Raw genomic sequence first — 16607 nt, forward strand, 5'->3', positions numbered from 1 at the left:
ATCTGCAAACCGAGAATGTGCTTCACCTCAAAGATGTTTGCACTCTGCTGTCTGCAGATAATTTTAAAGTTGAGCCCTGTCACTCAGAAAATGTTTTTTGTTTTTGTAGATTCCATTTATTAAAGACTGTGGTGAAGATGAACTTTGTATCTGTGATCTTGTTTTGAATGTTCAGCGGAAGACAGATGATGGGTAAGAGCTGAACCGGTGGCACTGTTGGGGTCAGGTGTTAAGTTTTCACTGATTGGTTTCTCTGGAGGCTTTGGATGAATTCTAGATGAGAATGACTTTCTAGTTCAACACCTACTTAGAAATAGCAGGGATAAAAAAAAAAAACAATAGCATTTGTATCTAAATAACTAATCAAGGAAGGAGAAGCATAATAGGGTCACAGATGTAGAAGTAGGACCCTTGTCAGCTTAGACAAACCCGAGTTTTGGTACCTTAGGGATGAGGACACTGAGCATTCAGAAGAACCGTGTCTGGCTGGCTGCCGTCAGGACAGGGAGCACACTGGGAGAGCGGCCGCGGCTGCAGCAGCGATCTTGGTCCCGCCCGCCAGGAGCAGCGAGGATCCTGCAGCAGGCTGTGCCACGGCGGAGCTGAGGCCAGCCATTCGGGCAGCACATAGGCAGGTGTACACATACATGCACAGTACGTGGAGATCCTGGAGCTGCCATCTGGGTCTGCTGCCTGCTCTGCCCAAACTTCCATCCGGGTAGAGTGCTTGAAAATTCAGCAAAGTGGCTTTGTCCATACATACATAATCAAGGTCTTGCACTTAGAGAAGATGCTAATTCCATTCAGTCTTAGGAAACACCATCACAGAGTTTCTTATGTCAAAGGGTTTAGAATGCAGAGTGTTTAAGTGTGTAGAATGTAGGAAATGTCTTGCTGTGCTTGTTTTTTGTTGCTGGCTACAGGCAATGCTTTTCATGCTCCACAGCTGTTCTAGTACCTCTGTTTAAAACAATGGACTTTATTTTCCAACAGCAAACAGCGGTTTATTGTCAGCAGCAAAAACAGAAGATTAACGTTCAATGTGAAATTGAGAAATAAAAAGGAAAATGCATATAACACCAGAATCCAGGCTACATTTTCAGACAACTTGTTTTTCGCTTCATCGTCTGTACCAGTATGTGATACCCTACCTCACTATTTCTGTTATTACACCGATTTTCAAGGTTCTCAAATAATTTTTTTTTTTTCTTTATTGTGCCTATCCCAGGAAAGAATGTGTGTGCAAACTTCTCTCCCAATTTATTTTCTTGGATACTAGAATTGTCTCCTTCAGCATATCAGTTTATTTAGGTCAAGCAGAGACACTGCCAACTCAGCATAAAAGTTGTCAACCTGTCGGATTTGTCCTCACCTCAGTATTTCAGTCATGTTTTCCTCACTTGAGGTTTTGGCACCCACATCTTCTACTTGACTCCCAACAACATGGCTGACTGCAGCTGCTCTGCCACAGGGAGTTTGTATTTGATAAATCAAGCTTGCAGCATCAATGATGCAGCCTTAAAGCAGACTTTGGATCTAGAAATAGTGTTACAGCCAAGGCCATGTGTTCCAGCTAGACGGTTAATCAGATTGAAATGATTGCTATACCAGAAGCTCTGCTTCTAATGAATATTGTCTTATAAAAGGGAAAATAAAGGAATTATACACACTATTTTGGGGAATGCAGTAAATCTATAATCTCAACAGTTGCTCCCAAGCAATTCATGAAGGATGAAATCCAGACTTCAGTGATTGCCTGATGTGGTCAGGCTGCTAATGGAGAGAGGTGCATGATAACCCTAGGGGTAAAATCCAGAGCAATCCCTATACTGAAGGGAGAGGTGGGATAAAAGCATTCAATACTGCCCAAGAGCAGCATTTTCTTTAACAGTGAACTGGCAGAAGTACTCAACACAATGCCGAGGGTGCCTCTCTACCTCTCCATCCTGAGCAAAATTGCTCACTCCACTTGTGCCAGAAGACCATGCTGGAGCTAGGATTCTCTTTTGCTTTAAAAGCCCATTTGCTTAGAAATATTTAAGCCTGCAAGTAAAGCTTTTGACCAAAAATGTGCCTGCTTCAAAGCAGGAAGAAAAGCATAACCCGAGGATGGTGGTTTTTGCATCTTTTTTTGTAGCATAATTCATGAATGGTAAATGTCTGCTAGGGACACTTGTAACAAAAGACAGTACATTTTAATGATTTTTTTTTTTAAAGTGATGATAACTGGCTATGGTCTGAGTTTCTTTGATGTAGGACAATGATATGCTTAATATTCTAGAAAGTAGTAAATAAACTTACGTATTGTAAAGTTCCCCTTTGCACACTAACTTCTACAGTGAGAGTACTTAACTCTCAGCTCATGTAAATATGTCTGCAAAATTTCTGTAAAAATGCTTTAAAAAGAACTGTAGGCGTTAATGTTGGAGGTGACCTGTACTCTCTAGCTTCTATTCCTCCTTCCAAGCCCAGCACAAAATTCTGACAAGATCATTACAACTCACAAGAAATCTCATAGGACTAGCCCTTGTCCCATCTTTCTCCTGCCTGTCTCCTAGCCCTGCCCATGCCCGACCCACATGCTGCATCTCTAGGAATTACTGCTACTTACAACTATTTGTACAACTCCTGTTAGATACAGACCGGAAGCTTCATATCTGCTTTATCAAGACCTGATGTTAAGATGACTTTTCTCTCTGATTCCTCTGCAGAGTGATGGGACTGAAGTTTCGTGTCAGACAGGAACAGCACAAAGTACAGTGATTTGCCAAATAAGCTATCCTGTTTTCAGAACAGGACAACAGGTACAGCTAGCATGTTTAAATAATCTTGAATGATACTCAAAAGCTTTTGTTGATTTCCTCTAAATCTGCATTTACTGTTCATGAGGATTTTGTAGATATGGCAACAGTTAATTGCCCTTTGAGTTTCAGAGGCATTAAAAGAAGCAATCTAGGGGCTAAACTTTTGTGACTCCCTGCCGAATGGAAGGAAAAAGGGCTCTTGAAGCACATTTGTCCCTACCCACAGCTTTCACATGCTACTGTAGCTTTGTAGCTCTCCAGGAGTGAGGGCTGGGAGCAGAAGCGCAGAGCATCATGCGTAGCCTCCTGGGAACTGAGCATAATTCCCATCAAACCCCTCCTGCTGCATGAACCTGGGGTAGCTTCCTCTCCTGCTCTGTGAATCTCATCTCTCCAAGAAAACAGTATTGCTTTGAGATGAGATGGGTGGCCCACACAGCCCTAGGATAGATCATGTATCCTTTTTCTCATATATGTCATAAATCTCAGGATATCCTTGGGTTTGTGGGACTTAATCTCTTATTCTTCAAGGGCGGAGCAGAAATAGCCTTCCAGCCTCTAACACAATCAACAGGAGCAATAAGAAACTTGCTAGAAAGAACAGAAATGTGACATTCTGTGGCAGGGGGAGCAAAATAAAAAAAAAAAAAAAAACATATAAAAAGTTAAGTTTGTTCTGAACTTTTAATGGCATTGGTCAAAGCAGACCTGTTGGAACAAATGGAAGAAAAGAGTGAATACAAAGCCTTTGTAGTACTAGTGTTTAAAGGCATGTAATTGAAGCAATCCTGAACACCTTCTGTTGCAGCTTGTAGCTAGTTATACACAATTTCTAAATGCAAATAGCTCATGTTTGTGTAACAATAGCAATTTGTAGGGGAAAGTAAGAACAAAGCGATTCTGGAGCATTGGAAATTACTGAAATATTACACAGAAATTGGTGGAGAATTCTGGTACAGAGGGCAATTCTAGATTGTTGCACATATGCATAATTGATGTTGCTATTGGGAAATCCTTTGGATGTTGTACCATTTACTGTGTTCCTTGTCTCTTCCATAGGTATCCTTTGATATTAGTTTTGATTTTAACATGAAAAATCTTCAGAATGTGGGAGTTGTAAATTTTCATGCATTGAGGTAAAGTATATAATCGTATGAAAGTAAGTTAGGTACTAATGCCTTACTCATATAAAATAATAGTATAACACCTGACTTAAATGTGTTTTGATGAACAGTGAGAGTAAGGAAGAGCAAGAACTGAACAACCAGGTCACCTTATCAATTCCTTTGCGATATGATGCAGAAATTCACTTCACAAGGTATGCTGAATAATGTAGAGTCACTGTCATTTTACCAAGACATTTGAATATAGTAACAGTCTTGAAAGGCCGCTGAAAAGATAGTAAAACTTTGTTTTCATTTAGGAAATCGTAAGTAATTTTCACTTCATCAACAGTAGCAGAATTTTATGTTCTTCCAATAATCTTGCATGTAAAAAAATATGGAATGTGTAGTAAGAAATCATGGATCCATGTTTACCTCTGAACAATTGTTACAGATGCTTATGTGAATGGAAGTGGTATAAAAACCAAACAGTACTTGTGGTTTTGATATTATAATTAGTGTATATAGTATACAATAAGGTCGGGCCTCTGGGCTCAGATGCACTGACATTGGATCAAATCTGGAGTTAAAGTGATTAAAACCAAACAAAAGAGCAACAACCACATGAAATAAATGTCCTAGCTCAAACTCTCAGCAAAGGGATCAGGAAAAAAAAAAAAAAAAAAGTATGGCTGCATCTGCTGGACCTGGACCAAAATTATAAACTTCTGTTAGGTGTTTGGGACAGTGATTTGAACTAAAAGCTGAGGTGGCACATGGCAGATCCCCCCTTGCTGTAGCTGTGTTGGCATGGGGAGCAGCACACCCCGCTTTCCCACACGCCTGCCCAGAGACTCTGGCTCACACCTACCCCTTCCCTCCTGGTGTCAGCCCTTTCCACTCCCTGCAGAAGGCAGGTTGGGGCTGTTGCAAGAGGGATTCTTTATCTGGGAAGTGCAGTTTGTAAGGAGAGACAGCTGGGCAGGCAGGGGAAGAGAGACAGACAAAAATCCCTTTAAGACTGATCTTCATATCATGCCCCTGAAACCTCCTGTCTTCAGCCCTGGAAACCCCTGGTGATTTGGTATGCACTGAAACGGTAATTAGTGTGTTACTGTTCCAAACAAGAATGATTTCAGTTGCAGTTTAACTTATATTAGAACTGAAACAAAAATACACTGGTTTGACCCCCGGCTCAAGATAGGATATTTTACTTTTCATCAAAGAAGAGATTTGCTTATCTTTCTCAATTACTGAATTTCTAGGATAAACTACATGTAGTTACATTTGATGCACTTGGTCAACAACTCGGTGAAAAAATGCTTTTGCATCCCAAAGCATTCCAAAATTTGTAAGCATAAACTGATAGAAAATAAATAGTATTTATTCAAAGAATGACAGAAATTTGAAAAAGAGGAAGCTGGTTAAAAATGCACAGCAACAATGAATTCAGGAAATGAATATTCTGAGATGACCATGACTACAAGAACTGTTGGGTACATATGATGACCTGAGCTGGAATAGGGACCACAGTACAGAAGATTAGTTTAGTAACCCACCTTGCAGCATTATATTCATCAGCCCTGCATTCACTGTGGTTAGCTGCACCAATTCTGGAGTCATGTAGAATTTTTCAGATTAACTACAGAGAAACATTTGAGTCAGTGGTGCAAGTTCTTTCAGCTCCCTGAGAAAGTTGCATGGGACTTCAGCAGAAGCAGAGCATTTGTTATTAGAGTTATCAGCGGCACAGAGACCAGGGGGCTAGCAGAGAAACTTGAACAGCCTCCTAGGAAACTGAGATGGTGCAAACTTGATTCAGCAAATTTAATTATCTGAGAAATAAGAACAAAATCTCAATGCTTCAGAAAAGGCCAGGCATGGAGTCTCTAAAAGAGTTACTCAAGGGAAAACAGAGGTTTGAATTCAGGTGCATCTCCTGAGTATAAGAAAATGCAATTTCATATGCACATCAAGGTATGAAGGAATCTCTACTGTCAGAAAAGGATTATTCTTGGAGATGAATCAATTTAAAAGAACTAAAGGAGATACACATTAAGCCAAGGTACAATTTCAAATGCTTCCCTTGGAGTTAGCTCATTTTTATACTCTTCCACTTAAGAAATAACTATCTGGAGATAGTTCCTTCTTGAGGCAGATAATGTAGCCGAGGAGCAACCTCTTAAAATACAAAGTTTCGGAAAAAAGTGTTGTCCTGAAGTGAGCCTTTCTACGGAAAATCTCTTAATCTGAGTTTCCAGGAGAAGAAGTGGGAATCAGTCTTGCCATCGACTCCTGGACTCCTGCATGGACAAGGAAGGTGATACTGTGAATCCTGAAAAGACTGAATATTTGAGCAATAAGGAAACAGAAAATGTATCACATGGGTTTTTCTAGGAGCCCTTGTGAGGAGACCCTTCAAGGAAAGGGCCCATGGGAGGAAGTATGGAAGATCAAAAAGATCCATGGTGCAGTATGGTGGAGTGCAACTGATCAGGAAGCGCTTCTCTAAGACTGCATACATGTTAATTTGGGATCGTATGCACAGATGTTGCTCAGATTAAACAGGGACTGGTGAAGAGGATGGATTTGCACCTTGTGCCTACAGGAAGATCTGATGTAGGAATCATGGTAGCCCCTGCTCCTTGTTAACTCACTCCCCATCTTGCTTTTTGACTGCTCAAATCAGCCTCCTAATGAAAGCTAATGTTGAAGAGCAGATAGGGTTCTGGGATGGTTCAGCAGAGGAGCTGCTCAGAGGTAGGACATGGATGTGATGCACTGCACAGGGATGCTTTCATTGTCTTTGAGCAAGGTCCCAGCTGAGCTCCTCAAGCACTACAGACCCTCACACCACATCCTTCCATCACACACCTGTAATTTTGTGCTGTGGTGGGCAGCAACCACCCTCATGTTACTTTGGAAATTTTTAATTTTGAAAACCATAAATACTAAAGAAAGTGGCCCAGAGGAGAGTGAGGGTTATGTGCTATGTACCATGCATGCAAGCAGGGTGATGTGTGTGTTTCCACACCCAGGCAATGTGGAAACAAGCCTGTCTGTGGCATCAGGGCCCAGGATCTCCCTCAGAGTCTGTTGGAATTTGCTGTTCTAGGTGTACCGAGGGGGGATTGTCAGGGAGCCCTTTCTAAGGAGGGAGGCCACTGCAAAGCTGAAAGTTGCAGTTTGTGCCCAGGAGGGGAGCCTGCAGTATGGCACTGAAACACCACAGCATGCAGAAGGCCAAGCAGAGCCTGCGTCTCACACAGCCCTCCTGTCTTACCTTCACATGCTCGCTCTGGCACTTCAGTACACTATGTATTTCCTTAATCAACTCTGTAAAATTCAAACAGCAGTACAAGTGACTGATTTTTAGTCTGACTGTACTTCTGGCCTGTTTCAGGAAGGTACATCCAGTAATACATGTTTTCAAAGCAGCTGCCAAATTGAAATGTATTGTTTTATGGTTGTTAACTAGGCTTGCCAACATCAACTTTTATGAAGTATACTCTGGTCATAACATTCCTTCCACTGTGAATAATTTTGAAGATATTGGCCCCACATTCAACTTCTCACTTAAGGTTAGTAAATGTTTCTGGTTCTGGTTCGGGAAGCTGCCTTACCTCCTCCTGTAGACTGCTCCCAAAACACAGTTGAAAAAACATTTCTGATTTCACTGTCTGATTTTGATGATTTTGAATCAGTCCAGTAAGAAAAAAAAAATGATTGCAAGTAGCTGGGGGATAAATGCTTACGGTCTTCATGAGGTTAAGGATGGAATTTGCTCTTACTGCACAAGGAGAATGGCGGAGGGATTGGTCCTGCACTGTTTACATATTTAGAAGATGGTTAATGATTAACTTTAAGCCATTTTAGACTGTTTTTTCACAGACCATATTTGTCTTCTACCAACTTGATAAAGGAAAACAAGTCTTTGCAGGCTTGGACTTTGAAACTTGAAGTTTGGCAAGGGTTAAATGCTAAAAGCAAATGCAAGAACTAGCCAGCTCACAGCGTTTATTACATAACTCAGAAAAACTTAGATCCAAATATGCAACGTGGAAGAAACTTAAATTATGTTCCATTTACATTCCTGTAACTGCTACTCTAAAGGACTAAATAACAGGCCTGTTGGCTGTGGCAAAATATTTGCTTTTCAAAACATATTTCATGCAGTTAGGATGAGATTTGCTAAGGAAACAGGAACCTGAAGCTATACAGTACACTTCCTGCTTTGCTATTGGCATAATGTAATTACTACCCTAGTAAGTGTCTTAATACAAAAAACACTGATGCAGAACGAGTCCAGTTCTTCCATACTCATCCATAATTTCTGATCTTTTTGCTATATCAAGTAATTTATGCCTATTTAAGTATAGCTACCTGAATTAATTGTGAGTTATGTGCTTTGCAGGTAACAACAGGAAGTATTCCAGTAAAGATGGCATCTGTAAAAATCCATCTTCCTGAATTGACCAGCAAAGATAACCCACTGATGTACGTAACTGCAGTCAGCACAGATCAGGTGAATAACTGAATTACATAAACTGCTGTGTTTTGGGGTTTAAACAGTTCCATAAATATCAACTATTTCCCTCATAGTGTGGCTGAGATTCAAAGAATTTTTCTCCTAATCGCTTCCTCATAAAAGGAAGGGGGAGGACCATGATGTCAGCAGTACAGTAGTCTACTACATGGCAGATGTGGATTATCTTTACAGTCCATCACTGACTTTTCATATGACTCTGGAACTCTTCAGCTAGGTCTTTCTCCAAGTTCCTGGGAAGGGCATAGTAAGTATGGAATTTTTAGACTGGGACAAACCCTTTGGGTCAGTCTAGGGGGAAAAAGATTACTGTAAGAGCTGTTTAATTCTGACCAAAACCACATACAGTTTATTAGTTTCCTAAAGTGTATCCAGTGTTATATAGTTCATAATCTAACCTTTCACAGCCACCCTCTCATCCCAGAAATATATTATCATGATGACTATTAACTCCTGAGTATGATGTCATCCAGTTTCATTACTGCCATCTTTCCTAGGCTAGAGGAGTTACTTGTCAAGCTCAGATAAATCCAATGCAAATAGGGAAAAGACCTTATTCTGCATCTTTCACGAAGGAGAACTTCAGAGCTTCCAAAGAACTGGTGAGTTAAGACTCAGGGCTACAGTACTACAGGACAGAGACACAGACATGATCCCTATGAGCCTACTGCTGTGCCTGTGGGGTCAGCTGTGGTGGGGGGTGGCATTCCTCATTCACCATGCAGGAGTGCAGCCTATGGATGTTCTCACATACACTGCATCTCGCTTAGAAGGAAAGGTGCATGTTCTTCACAGCCTGCAAGCACTTAATTTGTATGCACAGGATGGCAAAGGCAAGAGAAAAAGTCCAGATGTTAAAGAAGTATTTGTTAAAGTGTATTTTTAATGCATGCTGTTGCCTCTCCTTGCTGTTTCCTCTGGAAGAACTGTAAGAATGTGAAATGCAGTACCATCACATGCAAGCTGGAAGACATTATGCTGAAGGGAGAGTACTCTGTGAACGTGTCCACCCGAATTTGGAATGGAACCTTTGCTGCTGTGAGTATCAGCTGTGTCTTCATGAAGGATCCAATACTCAGATAATTCCTGATATTTTTCAGAGTTCTGTAAAGAGACCTTCCAATCTAGAAAGACCTTCCTTTACTTTACATTGTTGTGTGTGTTTTTCCAGATTGAAAACTTCACTCTAAAAGTAAAGTAGCAAGGCTGCATAATGGACTTGATAAACTTCAGTCCAGCACAAAACCTAAGAAAATGCTGTGATAAAGCAGTCTTCACAGCTGAAAAAAATATTTTCTGCATCTGTTAAATTAATTCAAGGGGAACTACAGTTTCCAAAACCTCAACATAGGACGGCAGAGTACAGTATCATCATAGCCTGGAAAATAATGTTGCTTTTAGTTTTTGAACATTACAGCCTACATAGTGATCATTTTAAGTCACATCAGAATATCAAAAGCCTGTTGGTGCTGCCAGTTACATTTGTCAGAGAAGGTGCAGAAAATTTTTTTAATCTATTTTTTTTGTTTTATCAGAATTGGTGTCACAGCCCTTGTTTAGAGATGTACAGGATGCTTAAAAATATACAAATATCCATTATTTTGACTTCCCCATTTTAAATTACCATGTGTCCTCCATGATATAACTCATCATGAATTACGAGACTTTTGAAATGAGACCATGTTTGCTTCTTAGCTTGGCAACTGACCAAACTGTCTTGGAGTCCTGGATTTGCCTAGAGTGTCAAGAATAACGCGGTCTCCTTAGTTTGTCTAGCAAGTCTTATGGCAGGTATTGACATTTAACAGCATGGCTGTTGTCATCTTTAGCATTCAGCTCTCAAAAGTTCAGACTAATAATGTAATATACTTATGCAAATGTGTGAAGGAAAGCATCTGTGTCTTTAAAGTTTGTATTTTTCAAATTAGCTGGATCAAGACCACTCATTACTACTGTTAGATACGCAGAAGTTGGAGACCTGAACAAAAGGTTGCTACCCTCGCAAGAGAGTGGAAATAACTTGTTTACCACACTGGGTGATAGAAAGGAAAGATAGCATGTCACAGTTTTCCTCTCATCTCCCATTCTGTTATTTTCTAGTTGATTGTCAATGTTCAATGCAAATAATCTTGCAAGCACTCAATAATGCACATAATCAGCCTTTTTATTTAGTAGCAGTCAGTGGTTGTCCAAGAAGGGGATAGCAGGCTTGCTGGTACCTGTTAAGCAAAGCAAAGGAAGATGCATTTAGGAATTAAGGAGGTGCTTTGAATAGTGCTTAGGTGAGTTTCTAAACATTTAGGAGTGCAGGACAGACCACTTGGGCAGATGGCCACAGTGCTGGCATGCCATAACGGTATGCTGCAGCAACCGTCAATTCGGTGTGTGTCGGCTGATGCAGACCCACGGTTGCTCGTGTTCTGTGTCAAGCCCACTGTACCTGGCCCTGCCACAGAGAAATGACTGAGGAGGCCAAATGACAGAGCAGGCATTGCATTTGGTACAGCTAGCGAGTGCTCCTGTGCTCCCACGAACCTGAGGCCATTCCTGGTGGTGCCGTAGGAAAGGGGCTCTCTGTGCCTGCCACATGGGGAGAAGAGCAGCGGTGAGCTGGCAGTGTCTGCACAGCTGTTCTCCTCTCCTCTTGACACATGCACAGAGGGTAGAGTGATCTGGCATAAGGTCCCTTTTCAAATGGGAATTGGCTGAAGTTTTTTGTCATCATCTTTGTTTAAGCTGAGGGAGTGATGTCAGAATTTGAGCAGCGGAGAGGAACGGGTAGTGCTAGGAAAAAATAGATGGGGAAAACCACAAGCATTGGATGGGGGGGGAGGGCGGGCAGGGGGAAAGGGAAAGAGCATCCAGTTTCCATTTCTTTCAAAGGCAGAGATATATCCCCATCTGTCTTTAGTTGATATTTTTCCCTTTCTCAATGTTACTTTTTCCCCCCATCTCTTTCCTGCTAGTAGCAGTGACACCTTTGAAATAACTGTAAAAATGGATATATAATCCACTTCTATTTTGCCTGAACTATATGTTAAAGAAAAAAGGCCAGTTCTGCAGTTTCATTGCTGTTGTGGTTTGAGCCCAGAGAGCAACAGCAGAACACAGCTGCTCCCTCACCCCTTCCCCTCAGGAATGGGAAGGAGAAAATAAAGGAAAAGCCTGAAGAATTGAGATAAGGACAGGGAGGGATGACTCACCCATTATGATCATGGAGCAGAAGACAGATACTCCTTAGGGGAAGAAAAACATCAATTTAATTCAACCACTAACAACAACAACACGTAACAGAGTACGACAGCAAGAAGCATTACTGCCTCTTAAAAACACCATCCTTCCACCATTCCTTTCTTCCTGGGCTCAGCTTTGCTCCTGATTACCTCCTCTCCCCCTCAGCAGCACAGGGGGACAGGGAATGGGGGTTATGGTCAGTCCGCTTCTCCTTCCTCCGCAAGGGGAGCACTCCTCACACTGCTCCAGCCTGGGGTCCCTGTCATGGGAAACAGTCCTCCATGAACGTTTTCCCATGTGAGTCCTTCTCATGGGCTGCAAACTCTTCCCAAGCTGCTCCAGTGTGGGTCCCTCCCATGTGTTGCAGTCTTCCCAGCACCAAACTACAACAGGAGGGGCTTCCCTCAGAGTCCCGGCCTTCTTCAGGTGCAGCCACCTGCTCCAGCATGGGCTCCTCTGTGGGCTGCAGGTGGGCATCGGCTCCACTGTGGCTCTCCATGGGCTGCGAGGGGACATGGGCTGCAAGAGGAGTATCTGCTGTGGTGCACCTCTCCCGCCCCCTCTTCCTTTCTTGCATAGGTGCTTGCACAGGTGTTCTCCATATAACTCTTCTTTCCAGTTTCCCCTTCTTAAATATGTTAACTCAGAGGCGCAGCTGATTGTCCCGGCCCTGGCCAGAGACGGGTCCAACTTGGAGCTGGGGGAGCTTCAAGAAGCTTCTCACAGGAGCCACTACTGTTGCCTCCTCCCCCACTACCAAACATCCCCACCACACACACAAACCCAACACAATTGCTAATAGGGAAGAACAGCAACATTAAGTCTGGATTACTGATACATTATTTTCATCAACACATTATCTTGGGACAAACGAAAAAATTTAATTTTCTTAATGCTGTGATTTTTTTTTCTGGTTCCGAAGTCTTCATTTCAAAGCAAGAGAATTATTTTAGGATGTCTACATTCTAATCGATTTGCCCTGTAATAGAGCTTTATAGGTTTTTTTTAATCTTCTCTTTCAGTTAACTTTCCAGACGTTACAACTCTCTGCAGAGGCAAATATTGATACGTATAACCCTGAGTTATTTATAATTGGAGAGAATACCCTAACTGTAAGTGATAAGTATTTTTTCAACCTGTCTTTTACTGTATTAAAGTGATAATATTTATTTTTTAGTGTCCTTTAGGAGAACCCAGCAAGTTACAAACTCTAATGACATTTGATTATCTTGAACTATGTTTCCTTTTGGCTATATACAAATATAAATATATAAAATGTTTTCATCTCAGCCAGCTGCTATATAAACCAGACTTAGTCAAAATCTGTAGATCTCAAAGAGATTGTAGAATTATCAGCGAAACTCAGAAACTTCTGTAATTCATTTAGCTTCCTGTTCATAAAAAGATCAAATATTTGGACTTCTTTCTGCAATGGAATTAATTGTTGTAGATAAGTGAGCTGTGGGAAGCATTTTCACAAATCTGATTTAGAGTCTTCTGTATTTGGTTTGATGTTTGTAGACAGATTTTTGGCACATGTCTCCAACAAATATACTTAATCTTATTTGGATAGAAATGTGCAGTGTTTTTTGCATTTGGAATGGCTGTCATATGGGCAATATGGACACAACTAATCTCAAAGTCTCCAAACCACCGCTTTATTAGTGTAGAATCTTTCTGCTATATACAAACATAAGCAACACCGGAAGAATACATTAGTGCTGTGGTGCTGTTGTAATAAAAAGATACCTTTTTCTCTTGGCCTACCTAGAGGAAGACTTCCATTTGCAACACCAAGTTTAGATTTATTTTTACAGGACTTACCAACCTGTTTTATCTATAAAAATAACCAAGGCCACTGAAGACCAAAATGCAAGTTAGTAAAGGAGTCAAATATCTCTGAGAATGTGTAGCATAATCCATTCACAAGCAATGGAAAATTCAGTTAAATACGTACAAAGGCGATTGATCTATTTCAATGTGGAAGTAAGACCATAATTCAGTGCTATTTTTTGTCATTTTTTGCTCATGGATCACTTCATTTCTTGTGAAGAACCTCTCAATAGACCCATTTGTGTTCAGGGAAACCTCCAGTGCCTGAAGAAGCAAAGGGAATAGATGTGTAGTTCTAGAAATAATGCCATGTTTTTGCAGAAAAATTACATGTCTATACTTGAAGCATGATGGCATCTTTGTGGCATGTTATTATTTCTCCTAGGAGATAAAACTCATTAATACACAATGCAAATATTCCAGTTAATTGCACAGGCTTTTTAGGTAGCTCATAAACTATGTATTACTAGGTATTTTCCACAGCTGGAGCATGATACTGCCAGATTTACAATACCAGCAGTTCTGTTGGTGATTTCAGGAGAACCAGAATTTAATTATTCAAATAACTGTTGATTAAGTCAGTTGTCAAATAAAAGGCAATTCCTCAGCCAGGCTCTGAAACATCTGCAGCTGGGACTTTTACAGCTCTGAGGCAGTGTCTGAACACACCCTGAAAGTTATCCACAGGGCTTCTAAGAAACAAAGTGCCTTTGGTGAGGCTTACAGCCTGATCCTGACTCGATAGCCTCTTGCCCTGTGAGAAGTCCTGGAAAATGTGCCAGCAGGTGGAGGTACACCCTCCCTAGGGCAGACAGTTTGCTTTGACACTTCAGTGATGGATTCGGTACCCAGCACTGCATATACTTCTTGGCAGACCAGCAGCAATACCCAGTCACTTCCTTGGGAATAGGATGGTGCAGAAGCAATCTGAGTTTATTTCCCTGCTTACCTTGTTATTTTAGACAAGGGCAGTAGGATTTACCCAATTTACTATCTATATTAGTCATCCACATCAGAGTCAGCCCTTCCTTAAAACCTCATCTGTAGAAAGAATAAGTATTTGTGAGATGCAATTCATCTCATCTTAAAGTTGATCCTGAAATAAATAGGGTGAATTAGGCCTTAAGAGAGTCTACCCTCCTCCACTGGGAGACAAAGAACTACATTGTAGATACACCACAGATGAGGTGAAGCCCGGCCATGATGCCTTACTGACCACATTCTGACTTCAAGGAAGGTATCTGTTTTTAGGCATCGGTTTATCTCTCCAACAGTGCCATTTCACTGTTAGTATAATGGAGAAAGCATTACTAGGCAAACTGCACATACAAATGAGATTGGCTCTTTAGTTTGGATGACCTGGGTTGCTGTGTAGTTGAATTAATACTGCCTTGTGATGCTATGTGGGGAAGCTGCTTAGATATCTTTGCGTAAATGCTTTAAGATTTTTTCCAAGTTGGAAAGGACTGCCAGCTGGAAGACTGAACGTTAACCTGCTATAATCATCATTATCACCATTCAGTTAGAAAATACACAAAGCCATCCTACCTCAGTGAAATGAATACACAGTCACACCTAGCACAACACTGAAGCCTTCCAGCAGAAATTACTTAAATCACTGAGATGTCAGTCCAGTGCAAGTTTCCCAGAAAGTTTAAGATTAAATTACACCAGACGAATGCACTGAGCAAGCAACTCTGAGAAAGTAAACCAACGTGACTTCTTTTATCATGTTTCAGGAACGAAAAAACCTTCATGCTAAATGCAAGTCGTTCCAAGATTAAATCCAAAGATTCGACAGTTCATAAATATTACAGCAATGTCTCCCTGAGCAACTGTGTTATGAAGAACTATATAGTTGGTCATACCCAATCCAACTAGATAGGGTATCACCTGAAAACTAACTTCCTGACACCTATGCTGTTCTGGGAGCTCTCTGGTATTGCTTGTAGTTCAGGAAGCATAGGTGTGCTAGAAACACTCCTGTCTGACCCATACATCTTACAGCAAATTCATGCAGCTGACTCAGAACAGGGATTAACATGAGCAGATTTAACAAGTTGTTAGTGGTTTCCCAGAAGGTGGGAACGGCAGGCAAAGGAGACAGAGGCCCAGCAGGAGGGGAGAAATTTCAGCAGAATGAGGGCATCATGGTGTCTGACCTCCATGATTAGTATTGTCTCCTGCAGCTGCCCACCACAGATAACAGGCTCTGACAACGCTCAGTTGGAAGTAGTTAACACTCAGTGGGAAGTAGTTCTTCTCCAGCAGATGCAGCAGAAGCCTATTTTGAGCAGATGATGCTGTACACCAGGCTATTCCCTGCTTGCATGTAAGCATGTCTTTACCTAGTGATGGTGTATCTGTGCACTATGGGAACAATTCTGAAAGACCTCCTGTTAGAGGCAGAAAGCTGGCAGGAAGAGATTGCTTCTCTGCCTGTTGTGTATGGCTGAGAGCAATGAGGGCCCCTAATCTTTAACTGGCACTGCATTGTGCCATGGTGGTGCAACCAAGAACCTGTGGACATCAGTGAAAGGGCTGTAATTGCCTGGTGTGTTCCAGTCGATCCTGGAATGTGTGCAGACCAGCTATTCTTGATTAGTGAAATATTTGGTTTACAAATCCTACTTCATATGCAGTTAACATTAACCTCTAATGCACAATCTCTCTGCTTTCAGATCCCAGTTACAATAATGAAGCCAGATGAGAAAGCTGAGATACCAGTTGGTGTTGTGATTGGCAGTGTATTGGCCGGACTTCTCTTGCTGTTAGTATTGGTTGCCATTTTATGGAAAGTAAGTAGGTGTTTATATTCTTAAAAACCAAACAAAGAAACAAACAAACAAACAAACAAAAAACAAAACAAAAAAAACCACAAACAAACAAAAAAAAAAAAGAAAAAAAAAGAAAAAAAAAAAGCAGAAACGGACTATTTTCTTTGCAAACTCTCTTCTCTTGTGCTGAACAAATCTGCACATGCAGTTTGGTGGCATAATACTGCATTGGCATTGCACCCTTGATGGGAGCATTTAGAAGGGCTTTAAAAATCAAAGTTCTGAAATGGGTCCTCACAGAAATTGGCAA

At 41.2% G+C, this 16607-nt stretch overlaps 1 protein-coding gene across 1 annotated transcript in view; it reads left to right on the plus strand.

The window, feature by feature from the left end:
- The window catches only part of ITGA2 (integrin subunit alpha 2), a 69530-nt gene that overhangs the window by 49357 nt on the left and 3566 nt on the right, over positions 1-16607 (plus strand). The window contains exons 19-29 of the mRNA XM_042804680.1: positions 110-192; positions 994-1135; positions 2712-2804; positions 3864-3940; positions 4039-4122; positions 7386-7488; positions 8322-8432; positions 8951-9055; positions 9378-9491; positions 12710-12799; positions 16202-16318. Coding sequence (XP_042660614.1) covers positions 110-192; positions 994-1135; positions 2712-2804; positions 3864-3940; positions 4039-4122; positions 7386-7488; positions 8322-8432; positions 8951-9055; positions 9378-9491; positions 12710-12799; positions 16202-16318 — 1119 coding nt within the window. The remainder of the gene's footprint in view (positions 1-109; positions 193-993; positions 1136-2711; positions 2805-3863; positions 3941-4038; positions 4123-7385; positions 7489-8321; positions 8433-8950; positions 9056-9377; positions 9492-12709; positions 12800-16201; positions 16319-16607) is intronic.

The sequence above is a fragment of the Tyto alba genome, unplaced genomic scaffold, assembly GCF_018691265.1.
Source record: "Tyto alba isolate M040663 unplaced genomic scaffold, T.alba_DEE_v4.0 Super-Scaffold_42, whole genome shotgun sequence".
In the NCBI taxonomy this organism is placed as follows: Eukaryota; Metazoa; Chordata; class Aves; order Strigiformes; family Tytonidae; genus Tyto; species Tyto alba.